This window comes from Myxocyprinus asiaticus, chromosome 1 (genome assembly GCF_019703515.2).
Source record: "Myxocyprinus asiaticus isolate MX2 ecotype Aquarium Trade chromosome 1, UBuf_Myxa_2, whole genome shotgun sequence".
In the NCBI taxonomy this organism is placed as follows: Eukaryota; Metazoa; Chordata; class Actinopteri; order Cypriniformes; family Catostomidae; genus Myxocyprinus; species Myxocyprinus asiaticus.
In genome coordinates, this window is record NC_059344.1 from 38,958,146 (window position 1) to 38,976,812 (window position 18,667).

Sequence of the window (18,667 nt, forward strand, 5' to 3'; positions counted from 1 at the left end):
TGGGGGAGGCGGATGCCAGAGTTTCACGTCATGGCCGCCAAGCCAGAGTTTCACGTCATGGCCGCCAAGCCAGAGTTTCACGTCATGGCCGCCAAGTCAGAGTTTCACGTCATGGCTGCCAAGCCAGAGTTCCTCGTCATGGTCGCTGAGCTAGTGCCATCTTTTGCCCCAATGCCTCAGCCTGCTCCATGCCATGTCACAGCAACACCTCAGCCTGCTCCATGCCATGTCACAGCAATGCCTCAGCCTGCCCCATGCCATGTCACAGCCACGCCTGAGCCTGCTCCATGCCACATCACAGCCACGTCTGAGCCTGCTCCATGCCACGTCACAGCCACACCTGGGCCTGCTCCATGCCACGTCACAGCCACACCTGAGTCTGTTCCACGCCATGTCATGGCCACATCTGAGCAGTTGGACCTGGAGATGGTTCCCACCCTTGTACCCACCCTTAGTTCTCCTGAGCAGGCAAGGGGAACTTTCAACCCTCCGACCCCGCCTGGACCCTCCGAGCCCTGGACTCCGCATTGGCCTGTCGGTCCCTCGACATTGCTTTGGCTCTGCATTCCCTCGGCTCCACTGTGGTCCTTCAGCCTGTCGGCTTTGTCAGGGTCCCTCATCCCTCCGGCTCCTCCTTGGTCTGTCAGTCACCTGGCTCCGCCTTGGCTCTCTGATCCTCTGGCTGCGCCTCATTCCTCCGATCTGTCAGCTCCACTGGGGACCTCCTTCCCTATGGCTCCACCTTGGTCCTCAGTCCCACCGACTCCACCTCAGTCTTCCGATCCCCCAGCTCTGCCTTGCTCCTCCGAGCCTCCGGCGCCGCCTTAGTCCTCCCTGCCTCCGGCTCCACCCTGGCCCTTCGAGTCTTCGGCTACTCTTCGAGTATCCAATTCCCAATGGCTCCGCCCCTCGAGCCTCTCAAAGGTCCACCCCCACGGGCTCCACCCTGATCCCATGCTCCACACCCTGCCAAGCCATGCCTCAAGACCACCCCCCAGCTCTCTATTGAACTTTGAAATGTATGTAATGTTTTATGTGTTTTGTTCATGTGTTGGGGCGTCGGGAGCTGCCCCTTAGTGGGGGGGATATGTCATGTGTATTTTGTTGATTCTTGTATTTCATGTCTTTTATTTTGAAAATTCTAGTTCTTGGTTCCCTAGTCATGTGATTTCTGTTTTCCCTCCATGTTCATGTGTCTTGTTTTCATTGGTTTATTTTTTAATTATCTTGTTTAGAGTTCTGGTTGTTCATTGGTTTGTTCTCCCATGTCCATGTATTTAAACCCTCATGTTTTCCATTGTCCTTTGTCAGGTATTGTTGATGTTGGTTGGTTCATAGTCATGCCATGTAAAAGTCAAGTCAAGTTCATGTTTTGTTTTTGTTTCATGTTTATGTTAGGGTTTATTGGATTTCACATTTATTAATAAATTGCACTTGGGTTCTTATCATCGTCATCGTCTTCGTCATCGTCATTGCCAGCAGCGCATCGTTACATACACATTTCTGCTTAATTATTGTGTATATTAATGTTTTAGGAATACTTACTATTAAATCAATTCATGCTTAATAAAGGTCATAATAAAGCACTTACTAATGGCTAGCTAAGCATTTTGCATGACCTAATCTAAAGTGAGAACTATATATGACTAATTAAACATTTATTAACATGGTTCAACAGTAAATATGGCCAGCTGGCCCAGGGCCAGTGTGAGAGTTTCGCCGTTTCGGGCCAGTCTGCGTTACCACTAAATCTTCCGCTGATACATGTGTCCTAGTCTGATTATAAAACCACAGCAGCCTGCGATTTCATTTAAGAAATATCCAGTTCTCTTGTGTTGCATGCTTCAAAATGATGTGTGAAGGTGTTGACCCGCTAAAACATCACATTATGACTTCTGTAATCTGTGTATTATCTGTGCAAAACGCTCATTTAAGGCAAAGCGTGCAGCACATTACAGACTATTTATTTAATGAAACTGCAGCCTCTTACAGTGTAACAATCAAACAACTATGGTGAACTGCTTATCCAGAAGTGTGAAACGTCCATCAAACAGACACAGAAACTGACACAGTGATTCATCAAAATAAAAGTTCGGTTTAAATGGACGAGTGAAATTGAAGCAATTATGACAAAAAATATATTACTACTGCATAGTAAAAATAATAATAATAATAATTATTATTATAAATATTATTATTATTATTACTAGTAAATTAGGAATAATTATATTTTAGCAAATTTCACAAGCAAGTGTGCTGTTATTAATTTATACAGTGATTCTCTGTTGTGTTCACGTTGTTTGTCTAAAAAAAAATATTTTAGATTCAGCTGTGAAGATGTTATTGAAGCACTTTATTTGTTAAAATAATTTCATTTGATGAACTCTTTATGAATTCATTTGATTAGTCATATTTTTGATTTAAAAAAATTAATATTTTAAACATGGAATTCAGAAAAAAATAAAATGGAAAACAGAATTTGGGAAAGCAAAGCACAATTAGGGAAAAAAAAATATTTCATCAGGTCCTATTTTTTATGCCTTGCAAATTTAAAAATTTGCATTTTCTTTGAAGTAATAAAAGTTGTTGATGTATTGAATTTCTAATTTTGCTCATTGAAACTTGACATCAAAGTGGTGATTTGGCTAAAAATTGTTTTCTTTGAAAGACAAATGTGTCTTCCTGAAGGGGGCGCCTCCCGGCTTGTATCCTGAAAGCTGAATTCTTTGTTGATCAGCATTCAAATCTTAGGATATTTTTGTAATACTGCAGACATTTGTACATTAAATACTGTGCTTGTATAATTTTACTACATGGATTGTTACCTGAGATACAAATCCGCCCCTGCAATCTCTGGAAAATTATTACATATAGTGCCCTATTCAGTAACCACAAACTGCTGTTATTGTTCCATCCGGCCCAGCGCTGACAACGTTGCTTGTACACTTCAGCAGTATAGCAAGTACATTTTCACTAATGGAGTTTAATAGACAAAATATAATTTAAAGTCAATAGTATAACATTACATGCTCTTTCCTATATTTGTATTTTATCTTATTAATTGTTTTGCCATTTCACTGTCATGTGACTGTGGTGACATGCTGGCTGTTTCCATAGTGTGTGCACAAACTGTAGTGGGATTTTTGGACTTTCCTTCTGGAATCGGATTAAATTTAATGAAATATTTATAGGTCTACTGGTGAAACTGAATTAAACAGTCATTTTAATTGGCAATAATGAGAACAAGTCTGCTCATAAAGCTTATTAAGATGGAACATGCTAATGTGGTGTTTCAGCAATTAGAGGATATTTTAATAAACTGGATTTTCCTCTCTCAAAATTATTCCTGTACTTTTGTGTTGTGGCCGTTTTTTTTTTTTTTTTTTTTTTTTTTTTTTGTTAAGCTTTAGTGTCTGTTTTGAGCCTTTGTGATTGAGATGCTGTGGAGATGGTTATTTCATGGCCAAGTTTTCAGAGTAATGGATCATTAATAAATGTTTAATTAGTCATATATAGTTCTCACTTTAGATTAGGTCACGCAAAATGCTTAGTTAGCAATTAGTCAATATTACAACATATATATTAATTAATATTTGCTTTAATAGTAAGTGTTACTAAAACAGTAACAAATACATTAATTATGTTTAAATGTAAATCCACTTAATTACTTATATGATTTCTTTATTTACTATGAATTCATGTCTTGTTCATGTTAAATACTTTACATTACATCATGAAAGGTGTGGAGCGCTCCTATTGTTTTGTTGTTTTTGTTTGTTTGTCCTGTGTTTAGTAATCTTTTTTCAGTCAGTTTTACCAGAGACAAACTGCTGAACATTCGACAGCATATACCAGTCAATCTTTTCCCGGATTTTGAATATTCAGACGTTTTGTTTGACATTTTAGTCGGAGACGCAGCTGTGTTGTTTAAACGCGCTATGAGACGCAGGCGAGGGAGATGAGCAGGCACGCTGGTCAATCTCCGATGGCGTGGCTCTCTAACAACGCTGCCGAGCATTCATCTTGCGAATCTCCACTCTCTCCCTAACAAAATGGATGAACTACATCTCCTCACCCGCACAAACAAGGACTTTTCAACCTCTGCTGCCTTGTGCTTCACAGAAACCTGGCTGAGTTAAGCCATTCTGGACAGCGCGTTTCATCTGCCGGGCTTTCAGCTGTTCAGTGCGGATCGCATCACGGAGTTAACGGGAAAACGAGAGGCGATGTAACATGCTTTAATATCATTGAAAGTTGGTGTACAGATGTAACAATTAACAGTTATTAACTGTAAGCCTTTCTACTTGCCGCGGGAGTTTTCCTTGTTTATTCTGGTGAGTGTGTGTTTCGCGCCAAACACGTGTTTGAATGCTGCGCTGCAACAGCTGACTGATCAAATCACAGACACAGAACAACAATACCCGGACTCAGTTATTGTTATTCTTGGGGATTTTAACAAAGCAAACCTCACACGTGAACTGCCCAAATACAAACAGCACATTACATGCCCCACCAGAGACAGAAATATACTGGATCACTGCTACACAACAATAAAGGATGCATATCGCTCTGTTCCTAGAGCAGCTTTGGGACTCTCTAATCACTGTCTGGTTCATCTTTTTCCAACCAACCTACTTAAAATATGCTAAGCCTGTAGTAAGGACTGTAAAGATACGGACCAACAAAGCAGAGCTGGAACTACAAGCCTGCTTTGACTGCACTGATTGGAGTGTTTTTGAGGCTGCAGCCACAGACCTGGACGAGCTCACAGATACTGTTACATCATATATCAGTTTCTGTGAGGATATATGCATTCCTATTAAGACTTATTTAAAGTTCAACAACAACAAACCATGGTTTACAGCAGAGCTCAGGCAGCTTCGTCAGGCCAAAGAGGATGCTTACAGGAGTGGGGATAAAGTCTTGTACAATCAGGCCAGGAACACACTGAACAAGGAAATCAGAGTGGCTAAAAGAAGATACTCTGAGAAGCTGAAAAACAAGTTTTCAGCTAACGAACCTGCATCAGTGTGGAGTGGTATGAAACAACTTACGAATTACATGACTCCTACCCCCAACCCTGTGGTGGACCAACAACTGGCTTACGACCTGAATGTGTTCTACAGTAGATTTGAAAGGCCCAATCTCACACCCCACACCCACTCTGATTTTCACTTCACACAAACACCAACACCTCCTGCAACCCCCCTCCTCCCCCTCCTGCTACTCAACCTGCACTTAAGATCTGTGAAGATGATGTGAGCCACGTCTTTCGAAAACAAAGGATAAGAAAAGCACAGAGCCCAGACGGCGTTTCACCTGCATGTCTTAGATCCTGTGCTAAGCAGCTGGCCCCCATCTTCACACAGATCTTCAATAGATCACTGGAGCAGTGTGAAGTCCCATGCTGCTTCAAACATTCCATTATCATCCCCATCCCAAAGAAACCAAAAATCACAGGACTTAATGACTACAGACTTGTCGCCCTGACGTCTGTGGTCATGAAGTCGTTTGAGAGACTGATGTTGGCCCACCTGAAGAACATCACTGGACCCTTTCTAGATCCCCTTCAATTTGCTTATTGAGCAAACGGGTCTGTGGATGATGCAGTCAACATGGAATTTCATCATATCCTGCAACATCTGGACAGACCAGGGACATATGCAAGGATCCTTTTTGTGGACTTCAGTTCGGCTTTCAACACCACCATCCCAGCTAAACTCCAGACTAAATTACACCAACTCTCTGTTCCCACGTCTATCTGTCAGTGGATTACCAGCTTTCTGACGGACAGGCAGCAGCTTGTGAAACAGGGGAAATTCACTTCCAGCACCTGTACAGTCAGCACTGGTGGCCCCCAAGGATGTGTGCTCTCCCCACTACTCTTCTCCCTCTGCATCAATGACTACATCGCCAAGGACCCCTCTGTCAAGCTCCTGAAGTTTGCAGACGACTCCATTGTCAACCTGCCACAGGTGCTGATACAGTTCTGCTCAGCAGTCATTGAGTCTGTCCTCTGCACTTCAATAACTGTCTGGTTTGGTTCAGCTACGAAGTCGGATATCAGAAGACTACAAAGGACAGTTCGGACTGCTGAGACGATTATTGGTTGCCCCCCTGCCCTCCCATCAAGAACTATACACTTCCAGAGTGAAGAAAAAGGCTGGAAAAATCACTCTGGACCCCACTCAGCCTGCCAACTACATTTATGAACTGTTGCCTTCTGGCCGACGCTTCAGAGCTCTGAGCACCAGAACCGTCAGGCACAGGAACAGTTTTTTCCTCCAGGCTATCCATCTCATGAACAGTTAAAACTGCCCCTTTGAGCAATAATTAATGTGCAAAACACAGCTTAGTCTTTTTATATTATCCAACACATCCTACCTCTTCTGCCATTACATTCTCTTGCACTGCACATAACCGATTTGTATTTAGATTTGCACTACGTATGTGTATGAGTGTGTGTATGTATGTATGTATGTATATGTATGTATATGTGTGTATGTATGTATGTATATATATATATTGTGTATTCTATATATACTTTTTCTTTTCATTATTTATCTATTTTTTATTCAATTTTAATTATTTTTTAAAAAGTCTTGTTGCTGTTTTTGTATTGTTGTGTACTGGAAGCTCCTGTCACCAAAACAAATTCCTTATGTGTAAGCATACTTGGCAATAAAGCTCATTCTGATTCTGATTCTGAAATAAAAACATTATCAAACTGCCTATAAATGAACTTAAAAACAATAATAAATCATTTGCTACAGTGAATATAAACAAATAACAAACTATTTGTGTAGATTATTAATGTAGGAACAATAATATATAAATGATCAATTGACTATAAACTAATGCTTTACAAACACTTTATACCGTGTAGTTAATATCAAGTGTTACCTAGTTATAGGGGTGAAACTAACATCTGTTATAGTGATCCGCTTGTGCTGCACTTCTGATGTGCTCGTGATGCTCTGCGTTTGCGACACCTTCATGTCACCTTTAAAATTGAGTGACAGTCGAATGCAACATGAGGAAGGTGCAATTTAAAGATTTATTTTATCTTGCCAAGTTTATATGATGCTGTAAATATCACAGATTTTGTCTTAATTAAACCGATTTGGATTTTAGAAAAGTTCTGAAAAAATCTGTCTTTATATTCATGCAATACCGTCAATGAGAAGATTTCAACGGTATGATAACCGTCCATTTTAAAACCGAGGTATATTGTGAAACCTTGAAACCATTACATCCCTAACTAGTTATTTATGTGTAGAACAAATCATAGTTTAAATTAGTAAACGAAGTAAGTGTGGGGGGCCAGTGTTTAAACAAAAAGATTTTGTATGAACCATAAGTTTGGTGATATAGTCTTTGAAGTCATTCCTAATTAACTGTGGAAATGCACGTAGGTGCATTGTCCTTTGATATTTGGCTGATGAAGGCTTTTGTTAGCAGTTAATTCATTGTCTGTGTATGTTTTAAAAGAGTGTCCTCCATCCTTTGACTAAGATGATACAGGCATAAGTCAGTGAGGGGCATCGCAGTCTGGCTGGAAGTTTATGGCAGGCAATTTTGGTGAACTCCATCCTGAGCCCAAGCTTCAGACAGTGGCTCATGAAGACTCTCATGTCTTGGAGTTTGCATCAATTCATCCTCTGTGAAGTCCGTCGTAGTAGACTGAAGTGAAGTCTGGCTGGCACAGGTTGCAGTTAGTCATCATCACTCAGCGGCATGTAGCAATGGGAGTTGGACATCAGGCAGGACGGGAGCTGGATCTGGCAGGCTCTGGTAACCTCGGGATATACAGTATTTCCTGAGGTTGAGACAGGAAAATAAATAGAATAATATTAGCGTAGATGCCATTCCCTTTAAAGCAGAGTTATAGAAAAAGAGAAGTGTTTCCGTTTCCGGCAGCATTAATTTAAGCATCATAACTATGAGTTGAGGGATAAATTAAGTGTATGCCTGGCTGAATAGATAAGTCTTTAGTCTAGACTTAAACTGAGAGAGAGTGTCTAATTCCCAAATACTGCTAGGAAGACTATTCCATAGTTTAGGAGCCAAATAGGAAAATGATGTCCCTCCTTTTGTGGATTTTGATATGTTAACATGCCAGAGTTTTGCAATCGTAGTTAACGTGATGGATTATAGCGTGACAGAAGGTGGCTTATGTACTGAGGAGCTTGACAATATAAAGCTTTATAAGTAATTAACAGAATTTTAAAATTAATACGAAATTAACATGTAGCCAATGAAGTGACGATAAAAGGGGACTGATATTATCATATTTCTTGGTACTAGTCAGCACTCTAGCTGCTGCATTTTGAACCAATTGTAGCTTATTTATTGAACCAGCGGGAAATCAATAATGCATTACAATAATCTAGTCCTGTGGTCATGAATGTATGAATTCGTTTTTCAGCTGCAGAAACAGAGAGCATGTGTCGTAACTTATCAATATTTCTGAGGTAGAAGAATGCTGTTCTACAAAATTTGGAAATTTGTTTTTCCAAGTACAGATTGGTTTCAAATATAACACCTAAGTTCTTCGCTGTAGAAGACGAAGTAATGGTACATCCATTGAGAGTCAAATTATATTTTAGCGGCTTATTTTTTTCTGTTTTTGTTCCAATAATTAGTACATCTGTTTTGTCGGAATTTAATAGATGGATATTTCTATCCATCTAATCTTATCATTTATACTGTACACTCTGCTAATTTGGAAAATTGTGAAAGTGATTGTGGTTAGAAATTGTGGTTAGATCAAATAATCTTGATCAGGTGACTATGTAATGCAGCTGCAGTATGTATGGCAAGCCTAGAGGTACTTACGTCATAACGAAATGCAAAACGGACTGGTTCCTCTTCACCTTCACATAGCACAAATCAATCAAACCACAAAAGGTCCCACAAAGGAACCGTACTCAGACCACCTCCCGAGTGCTCTGCACTTCACTACACAACTGTCAGGTAAACACATAGCTATCGGGGACACATAATGCTAGGCAGAACATAGTACTCACACACTATTACCAAACAACTGCTCTTGAAGTTAACAGTGGTGAGAGTTGAAAAGTTCACTGCACTATTGAACATTAGTACCCTGTGGTGCTTTTGGAGCCAGCATGTGTATGTGGTGGTTTGTTCATCGAAGCCCACCCTGCTGTTCTAAAGTCAGTGCGGCCTTCTATTCTGCAGGGGTGGTGAGAATCTAATTGTTTTATATAATCTCTCAAATAGAGCAAAACAATATGCTGAGCATAACGAGAGGGACTGTTAAAACTCTTTTTTGGCTAAAACTGTCATGGATTTTATTTCTTTCACTTAAACATGTATAATGATATTTGTCTCCCATACCCTTTTCATTATGTTGTTTCTTCAACAACATTCCCTAGGCTTTTAACCTACTGATATGTTAGGTATATTATCTTTTTTTAATTTTTTATAATTATCAAGTTTTTATAACTTAGCAAGACTAAACTGATAATGTCATTTTTATTCCCCCAAAGTTCAAGGGAAATGGACCTCCTAATCAGAAGGGTTTCATCCAGCTCAAAGAGCAGCCTCCTCCACCCCTCATCTCCTTCCTTCAAGTTCAAACTGATCTCCATGAACGGCCTCCCCCAAGTCGATCATTCTTCACTGGTTTTGAGCAAGATCGTACTGGAGTCCCTCTCACTGAGCTAGAGCAGTATCAAGCTGGTTTCATGAAAGCACAAGATCTTGGTAAAGGTCAACCACAGGGTAATCTGCATTATTTTAGCCTTCAGCGTACTCCTGCTACCAAAACAGAAAAACTGCCAGGAGCTTCCAAGCAACCTCCCACCCTCTTTTCCAAACCTGGAGCAAGCAGCGCTGGTTCCAAGGGTGCCCTCAGTTTAGTAGATGGTGAGATATTCATTCATCTTTCTTTCTTTCTTTCTTCTTTAAATGAAAAATTCAAGTACATGTACAATAAAAAGTGATATATACGTTTTATAATTATATACAGTATAGGTCTACTTTGTAGCCATTATATGCCGTAAAAACACAATGAAACACTAAAAACTTTCCCATTGCATGTCACACTACAACTATTATGCTTTCTTTTCCCTAAAATGATAAAACACGTAGAAAAATCAAAGATTTATTACTATTAACTTTAAATCAAATGGATGAAGCACAGGCAAAAAGTTGTTGTGTGCAATAACCCTGCAGGGGCGTTGGATTGTACACAAATGCCCAGGGCAATGCTGAAAGGAATACTGTGGACTTGCCCTCACACTCTTAATAGTCTTAATATTCCACAGTAGGGGTTGAAATAATTAGAGCAAAACTATTCTTTTAATCTTACAAAATAGTATAACATTCTTCATCTCTGGCTCTGTGTCCTCTCAGAGAAGTTCATTGACGGAGTGGTAAACCAGCTTGGACACCAGAGCGTCAATGTGGATGCTTTGACACCAAAGGACCTTGACCAGCTTTCCAAGGTCATCACCCAGGCCTTGCAGGTGGTAGACGGAGTGGAAGGGGTCAAAGATAGAGAGGTCACACAGAATGAAACGCCAGAGGATAAGGTGGAGGAGAAGAGGAAACCGGGTGAGCAGTTATACCAGGTGGAGAAAACTGAAGACACTACAGCTAAAGGTAGTATTCCCTTATCAAAGACATTTATTTAATTGATTCCTGGTTATACATGCTTGATACCTCAGTAATAGTCCTCCACTCTAATTTTATGAGTACACATTTAAAGGAAAAGTGGTAACACTTTAGAATAAGTTTCCATTCATTAACATTAGTTAATGTATTAGGTATCATAAACAATCAGTGAACAATATATATTTTACAGCATTTATTAATCTTTGTTGATGATAGTTAATAAAAATACAATTGTTCATTTTTAGTTCTTGTTAGTTCATAACTAATGTTAACAAATACAACTTTTGATTAAAAACTGTATGTATATGTTGAAATTAACAAGATTAATTAATAAATGTTGTAAAAGTATCAATGAAAAGTTCATTATTATAGTTAATGTTAACTAATGTTGTTAACTTATGTTAACAAATTGAATCTTATTGTTCAGTGTTACCGGAAAAGTTAATCCAAAATTAGAAATTCTGCAACACTTTAAAATAAGGTTGCATTTGTTAACATTAGTTAATGACGTTAGTTAACATGAACTAACAATGAACAATAATTTTACACCACTTATAAATCTTGGTTCATGTTAATTGCAACATGTACTAATACTTTTTTTAAATTATAATTTATATGTGCTAACATTAGTTAGTACACTATGAACTATGAACTAACAATGAAAAATAGTATTTTTAAAAATTAACATTTACTTAGATTTAGAGTTAATTATGACATAATTTTTATTTTTGGGTTACTTATTCCTTTAATAGACATAATATCAACTGGATTAAAGTCTCTTTGGAGTAAAGGTGGAGTAATGATTGCCAATGCAATAAGTTTTTATTTTTATACTTATGGAACACGGGAGCCATGACCGTTAGATCCTGATTTAAAGTCTTGATCAAAACTTCTCTTTACAGCAACACAAACTGAAGAAAGTGCCATTAAATTGGATGACAAGGTAATGTGTTGGAATACATAAAAACTATGCTATTCATGATATATTGCACTGATGATGTCAATAGAATTCCCAATATCATTTCCAGGACAAAGGTTTTATTAGCCAGCTACTGGAGTTCTTGGATCAGAACGCTGGCCCTGAATCTGCTGGTCCTCCCCAAGCAGAAGAGCCTTTTCTGGGTTACATGGATCAGCCAGATGCTGGAAGCCCAGTGAGAGCTAGTCTGGAGAATGTCCAGAGTCGGACAACACAAACAGAACTGGATGTGATGAAGAAGAAAATGGAACTTGAGATTTTGGGTCAAAATTCTCTGGGAGACTCAGAGGAAGACCATTGGATCCACATTTCCCCAGAAGTGGAACCAGTGGTTAAACCAGAAAAACAGCCACAAAAAAATTCCATGGAGAAAGAGGAGGTGGAAAAGAAGGGTGTGAGAGTGGAGGTGAATGTTGCAGCATATTCTAGTCCACACAGTGGAGACTTTGGCTACATTATCACTGAAGAGTAAGTATAAATAAAAACCCTTACTGTAAACAGACTCTCATTAAGAACAAAATGTTTGCACTCACAGAGGACACATAGATATACATCTGTTTGTGTCAGCCACAGACCTTATAATATGCAATTGCAATTTCTGAAAGGGCATTGTCATTGCTCATATTGGGGTTGCTTATTTATAGTGAATACTGGTTTATGTATCTGTTCAGACTCCCTTCTTCTGTATCCTGACCCTCTTTATCACACATCAACATTTTTATGAAGTAGATCTGAAATTAGGACTATGACAGTTATACCTTCAGTTTCTACATATGTTTAGGCTATGAATTTTCAAAACAAAAAATATGGTATGTTTTATATTAACCGTAGTTACATGGTTAAGGATCCATATTTTTTTTACCTATGATATGTCTCCAAATACAACATTTAAACAATGATTAATATGAAGGAACTATGGTAACTATTTTCACAACACTTTTTTCTCTGTCTGTCTGTTTCTAAACATTTTTTCTTGATTCAGTGTCCATACCCTAACCTGCAATTGATTTTGCTTCCCTCATGCGTCATCTGTGTGTACTGGTGTTAGTGTGTATATGGTCGTAAGTGTGTTGTATTTGTGCACAACTCTCAAAGGGAAAGATGATGGGATCCGCAGCCACTGCATCTCCAATAGTTTGATTTATCTCACAGATGCTCCTTTTTTATAGCTCACTCACTGCAGTCCCATTTAACTTGGAGTACCTGAAAACACAGACACATCTTCAAAAAGGAGATTTTAAATGCTGTAAGTGTGGTTCAAAAAGGGAGTGGCAGGCGTGAAAACATTACACTCCAGCATCTTCCATTTGGATGCATATCATTCTTTAGGCTTATGTGTAAGTTTCTGCGTTTGTGTTTGCACATGTGGAGATGTGTGAACAAGTTTTTGTGTGTGTGTGTGTGTGTGTGTGTGTGTGTGTGTTTATAACATATATTTGGCATTGCCATATCATAAAGACATCACACTTCACAGGGATTCTATTTGCACCTTATTGTTTGCCTCATTGCTGGAAAATACAGGTGATTTATCTAAGCATACAAGCCACCTGTGTCCTTTTCCCTATGCATTTCATGTAATCTCTGCTCTCTGTATTCCTCTTATGTCCACTAGTAACTTTCAATATTGCTTTGCACATAGCTGTACCCAGATATGTATAGTTTATGTTTAAATGTTTTCACCTATTGCCTAAAGGCTGGCTTACATTTTGAACTTGAATTTTTTATTTAGTGTTGAAAAGCTATTCTTTTTTTACTTTAGATGTTCACTTTTTTATACATGTTAACATTTTTAAACTTTGCAGTTGTCTGTCATGTTTATCCTGTAATTATTTTATTAATTAGAGGCAATACTAATAGTAAGTACCTAAGAATTAAAAATATAATACATTTAAGACATTTAAGGAGGAATGTGAGCCATTTGCGAGTTGGGAGTGGGCTCTTTTGACTTGAGCCTGTTCGCAACCACCTAGCAACCACCCAGAACACCTTAGCAACTATACAGTACAGCAACATGCTAAAAACACTTAGAACACCTTAGCAATGTAGTAAGCTAAATATTCTCTGGCTTTCTCTTTCTCTTTTCATCTCATTTTTCCCTCTTGATTTCTCTTTCTTTGTGTCTTTACCTAGTTCTCTTTCCACTGACAAAGGTCTGAAACTTATGGAGCTCTTAGCTGAGAGAGTCAACCTTCGTGTAACAGATTTTTTACAGCTCTCGTAAGTTTGCTCGCACATACACAGGCATACATAAGCATACTTGTTGAAGACACAGTCTCATGCTGTTTTGACACACTAATGGCGCCAATGGAACACTCAACCTGTGGTTGTTTTTTTGTTTTTCCATTTTGCGATATAGTTTGGGCTCAGCATTCATTTTGAAGTGACAGTATAATGATAATGAGTGTGTCCTGAATTGTGTACATATAAGTTCAAGTTTTTTATAAATGGTTTAAAGAGAGAAAATGCATCTCGGTATGTGTAGGTGTGTGTTATCCTGACCCCGACTACAGTGGTAAACTTTAGTTCAATTACAAACAGAATATTTCTGATGAGAGCTGTTGTTCTGAGAGTGCACAAATTAAAAGCAACTTTCTGCTTAATTATTTGGAATGCAACAAATGTGTTCTGACACTTTTTTATTTAGCCGAGAAACGTATTAAACGTATTACACATATTTCTCAGGCACATTATAATGGAAGCTAAGGTCTGCTTTTGTTCAAGGACAAAGGAAATGCAAGTGTTAATGCAATTACTAATTTTCATTAATTAATTACTAATATCAATTAACTAATACTAGCTGAAAGAACCAGACCCTGTCTTTGTACAATACTTAAGACTTCTAAAGACATACCCAAGAACTGATGGAATCAAACAGCTGCGGTACAGCTGCTTTTGGCCACGACCACACTGATATGTTTTTACTTCTTAAAACACATTGATTTCTCTATGTTTACGCCTCTCATCCACACTAAAATGATGTTTTCCTCCACCGAAAATGGAGTGTTTAAAAACATGCTCTCCATAATCAAACACTTTGGAAAATGATGGCGTTAGGTAACTGAAAACTGAATTTTCAAGCAAAAAACGGATGAGTATGGTTTTGGCCTTAGGCTTTAATATTAGAATGTCTATCTTCTTTCAGTCCCATTCATATTTGAGTATTTTGCTCATTGTCATTATTCTATATTTTTATGGATCATAAAAATCTTTGTGTATGTGTTTTGTTTGTAGTTCGGCATTGTCCAGGTGAGCTGTGTCTGTGTGTGTGTTTGATTAATTTCCTCTCCTGAATGATGGCTTGCATATCTATTCAAGCAGATACCTGCTAATGTATCTTTTGTAATCTCATGCTTTTCATCTTTTTTCAGAAATTATGGAAAAGTGCACTTAATGATACACACTGTTATATAAAATGTATACCTATAATAAAATTTTGGTGGCTAGAGAAAAGACGGCACGGAAACTACAATGTAAAATATTACTGCACAGTGGACAAGCATGTTCAACTCATGTCGTCATATAGATTTTCTGTTAAAGATCACAAAAGTTCAGTACACACATGGAAACACAAACTCACATAGACATTGAAGCACACAATAACAGCAATGTCGTTTGCATGTAAAACTGTGTTGCAGTTTTATAAAGAGTCAGCGTAGCACCTTTCTAAACTCCAGACATGACGTAAGGGCTGTACTCTGTGCAGACAGAAGGGGGCACAGAAAAACACATACACGCATTCGTGGGTTTCCTTCATACACATTGAAACACAAACACACACACTTGCACACTTTATCTCTTAAAAAGACATACAAACACACACACATTCATTTAACCAATTCTGCCTTTTTCTTGCTTTCTTTCTGTTTTTATCATTTATTCTTTATGAACCCATTATTCTCCTTCTGTACCAACAGCAACACTTACTCACCCATATAGAAACACACTCCACTTCTCCTCTCCATCCCACACACTCCCTCATGGTGCGAAGGGAGACGAAATAAGAAGCAGTATCATTATGTTATGGCTTCCCTCCTTCTGTGTATTGGTGTCAATTTGCTGATTGCTTATCAGCACTGATGGTGTTATAACTAGGAATATGGGGCATTGTGTTTATGTGGCTTTAGCAGTCACTGTTTTCATTCCAGAAACCTCCAGATTTTTGAGGGACATGAAAAATAGGGAACAACTGGTGTGGGGAAAGTAAATACAAGTGGAGTGATAATGATTTCAGAAGGGTGTGTATTTGTTAGAAGTTATATTTTTGTATCTATGGGAATTTTACCTGTATATGGGAATCAGGACACTGGTATGCGGAAAAGTAATTAAACGTGTACTTTTTAATGCAATTTTTGTGTGGTATATTATTAAATGATTGTGCACTGTAAACAAAAATTTGTCAGGCAACCTTAAAATTTGCTTCATGTGGTAACATCTGGTTATTCAAAAGTAAAAAAAAAAAAAAAAATATATATATATATATATATATTTTTTTTGTTTTGTTTTTGTTTTTTTTTTTGGACTTTTTTGGACTATTTGACATGAAGCAAATTTTAAGGTTGCTTCTAAATCAACTTGACAAATTAGATTACACCAACAAATGTCATTTTTATGAATTTGATCAAGTATAAATAGATCCTTGATGTAACAACTGTAGGTTACTTCTTTTTCAGTGTGTGCAATCATGCGTCTGAAATCATGTCTTTGAGTATTATTTGTCAAAGTGTGTCTTGATGGTTTTACATTGAGACATGTCTTACCTTGGGAAACGTCTCTGTTACTGTCATAACCTCCGTTCCCTGATGGAGGGAACGAGACGTTGTGTCAATGTAGTGACACTAGGGGTCCCTATGGAAAAACGCCACAACAGCTGAACCGTGTTACGTGAACTGCCGATGCAGGTGCAAGCAAGTTGCTGCGTGCGTAATAGCAGGTGCATCAGACTGCACGTAACCTCCCCCAACGCCCCAAAAGACGTCATGTAGTTCCCCACATCCCTCAGGGTGGGAAGCGACGTAACTAGCATGGGAGCAAGCCACGCCAGCCGCGGCCTTTTCTCTCTATGTTTTCTCTCCGCAGAGTATTGGATTCAGCTGGGGCCATGTAACGCTATCATACGCATCTTTTCCTTTCCTATTCTTTCAGGGGGAAAAGACCCCACGGAGACCACATCCTGCCCAAAAGGGGAGGTCAACATATGGCAATATGACACATGGGCTTAGCAGCCGCGCATGGAAGAGGCATGGTGGTAGGTCCCGCCATGAAAAGGGGGGGGGGTAACTCTACAAACACAGCGAATGGGGGCAGAGAGAGCTCTGCCCAAGGGAGATGTGGGTCCGCCAACAGGGAGACCATACCACGGAATATACATCACAGTGGTTACCGGAGTAATCGGCACCTGTGGAGCACCTATCCCAGTACAGGGCATATTAGACCCCATAGTGGGGCTGACTGTGAACTCCTCCGCCAAGTTCGTGAACCATAGGGCTAGGGAGGAAGGACATCCAGGGTCCATGACTTCGTGAACTCAACTTGGGGTAAAAGCGTACATTTTCGCCTCAGGGGAGGGGAAAGGCGCTATACGCAAGTGATACACCTGGCCAGCTGTTCCGTATTACCGAACTCTACCTGTTTGTACCTGAAAGAACACGGGACGAAACCGGCTCAACCCAGAGATTGTAAAATCTCGCGAAATTATTGGGTGTTGACCAGCCCGCTGCTCTGCAGATGTCTGCTAGAGAGGTGCCATTGGCCAGTGCCCACGATGACGCCTCATTCCTTGTAGAGTGTGCTCGAATCCGCAAGTGGGCGGGCACGGCCTGGGTCTGGTCTGGTAGGCCAACGCAATGGTGTCCATGATCCAGTGGGCAAGCCTCTGTTTGGAGATGGTGTTCCCTTTCCGCTGTCCACCAAAGCATATAAAGAGCTGCTCAGAGCATCTAAAGCTCTGCGTGCGATCCAAGTAGGTGCGCAAAGCATGCACTGGACACAGCAATGACAGAGCTGGGTCTGCCTCCTCCTGGGATAGCACCTGCAGGTTCACCACCTGATCCCTGAAGGGGGTCGTGGGAACCTTTGGCACATAGCCCGGTCGGGGTCTCAGGATCACGTGAGAATCTGCCAGACCGAACTCCAGGCAAGTGTCACTGACAGAGAACGCTTGCAGGTCCCCCAACCTCTTGATGGAGGTGAGTGCAATCAGGAGGGCTGTCTTTAAGGAGAGGGCTTTCAGCTCGACTGACTCTAGCGGCTCAAATGGGGCTCTCCGAAGGCCCAGGAGGACCATGGTGAGATCCCATGAGGGGAAGAGGCATGGCCTGGGAAGATTAAGCCTCCGGGCACCTTTGAGGAACCTGATGATCAGGTCGTGCTGTCCAAGGGACTTACCGTCGACCGAGTCGTGGTGAGCCACTATAGCGGCTACATAAACCTTCAAGGTGGAGGGGGACAGCCGCCCCTCCAGCCTCTCCTGCAGAAATGAGAGCACTGACCCGACTGCGTATCTCTGGGTGGACACCAATTCATGAATAATTGCCACTTTAGGGCATAAAGCTGCCTGGTAGAGGAAGCTCTGGCTTGAGTGATTGTGTCTACGACTGCTGGTGGTAGACCGTTTAGACCTTCCGCGTCCCATCCAGGGTCCAGACATGGAGATTCCAGAGGTCTGGGTGTGGATGCCAGAGGGTGCCCCGTCCCTGAGAAAGAAGGTCCTTCCTCAGGGGAATCCGCCAGGGAGGTGCTGTTGCGAGGAGTTTGAGGCCCGAAAACCAAGTCTGAGTGGGCCAGTATGGGGCCACGAGGGTGACTTGTTCCTCGTTCTCCCTGACCTTGCACAGGGTCTGTGCAAGAAGGCTCACTGTGGGGAATGCGTATTTGTGCAGGCCCCGGGGCCAGCTGTGTGCCAGTGTGTCTGTCCCAAGGGGGGCTCCCATCAGGGAATACCAGAGTGGGCAGTGGGAGGTTTCCCGGGAAGCAAACAGGTCTACCTCTGCTTTGCCGGATCGACTCCAAATCAGCTGGACCACCTGGGGGTGGAGTCTTTACTCT

General features: G+C 40.3%; 1 protein-coding gene across 1 annotated transcript in view; it reads left to right on the forward strand.

The window, feature by feature from the left end:
- The window catches only part of LOC127442826 (receptor-type tyrosine-protein phosphatase N2-like), a 280,031-nt gene that overhangs the window by 105,584 nt on the left and 155,780 nt on the right, over positions 1 to 18,667 (forward strand). The window contains exons 6-10 of the mRNA XM_051701041.1: positions 9,516 to 9,894; positions 10,384 to 10,632; positions 11,547 to 11,587; positions 11,673 to 12,091; positions 13,754 to 13,840. Coding sequence (XP_051557001.1) covers positions 9,516 to 9,894; positions 10,384 to 10,632; positions 11,547 to 11,587; positions 11,673 to 12,091; positions 13,754 to 13,840 — 1,175 coding nt within the window. The remainder of the gene's footprint in view (positions 1 to 9,515; positions 9,895 to 10,383; positions 10,633 to 11,546; positions 11,588 to 11,672; positions 12,092 to 13,753; positions 13,841 to 18,667) is intronic.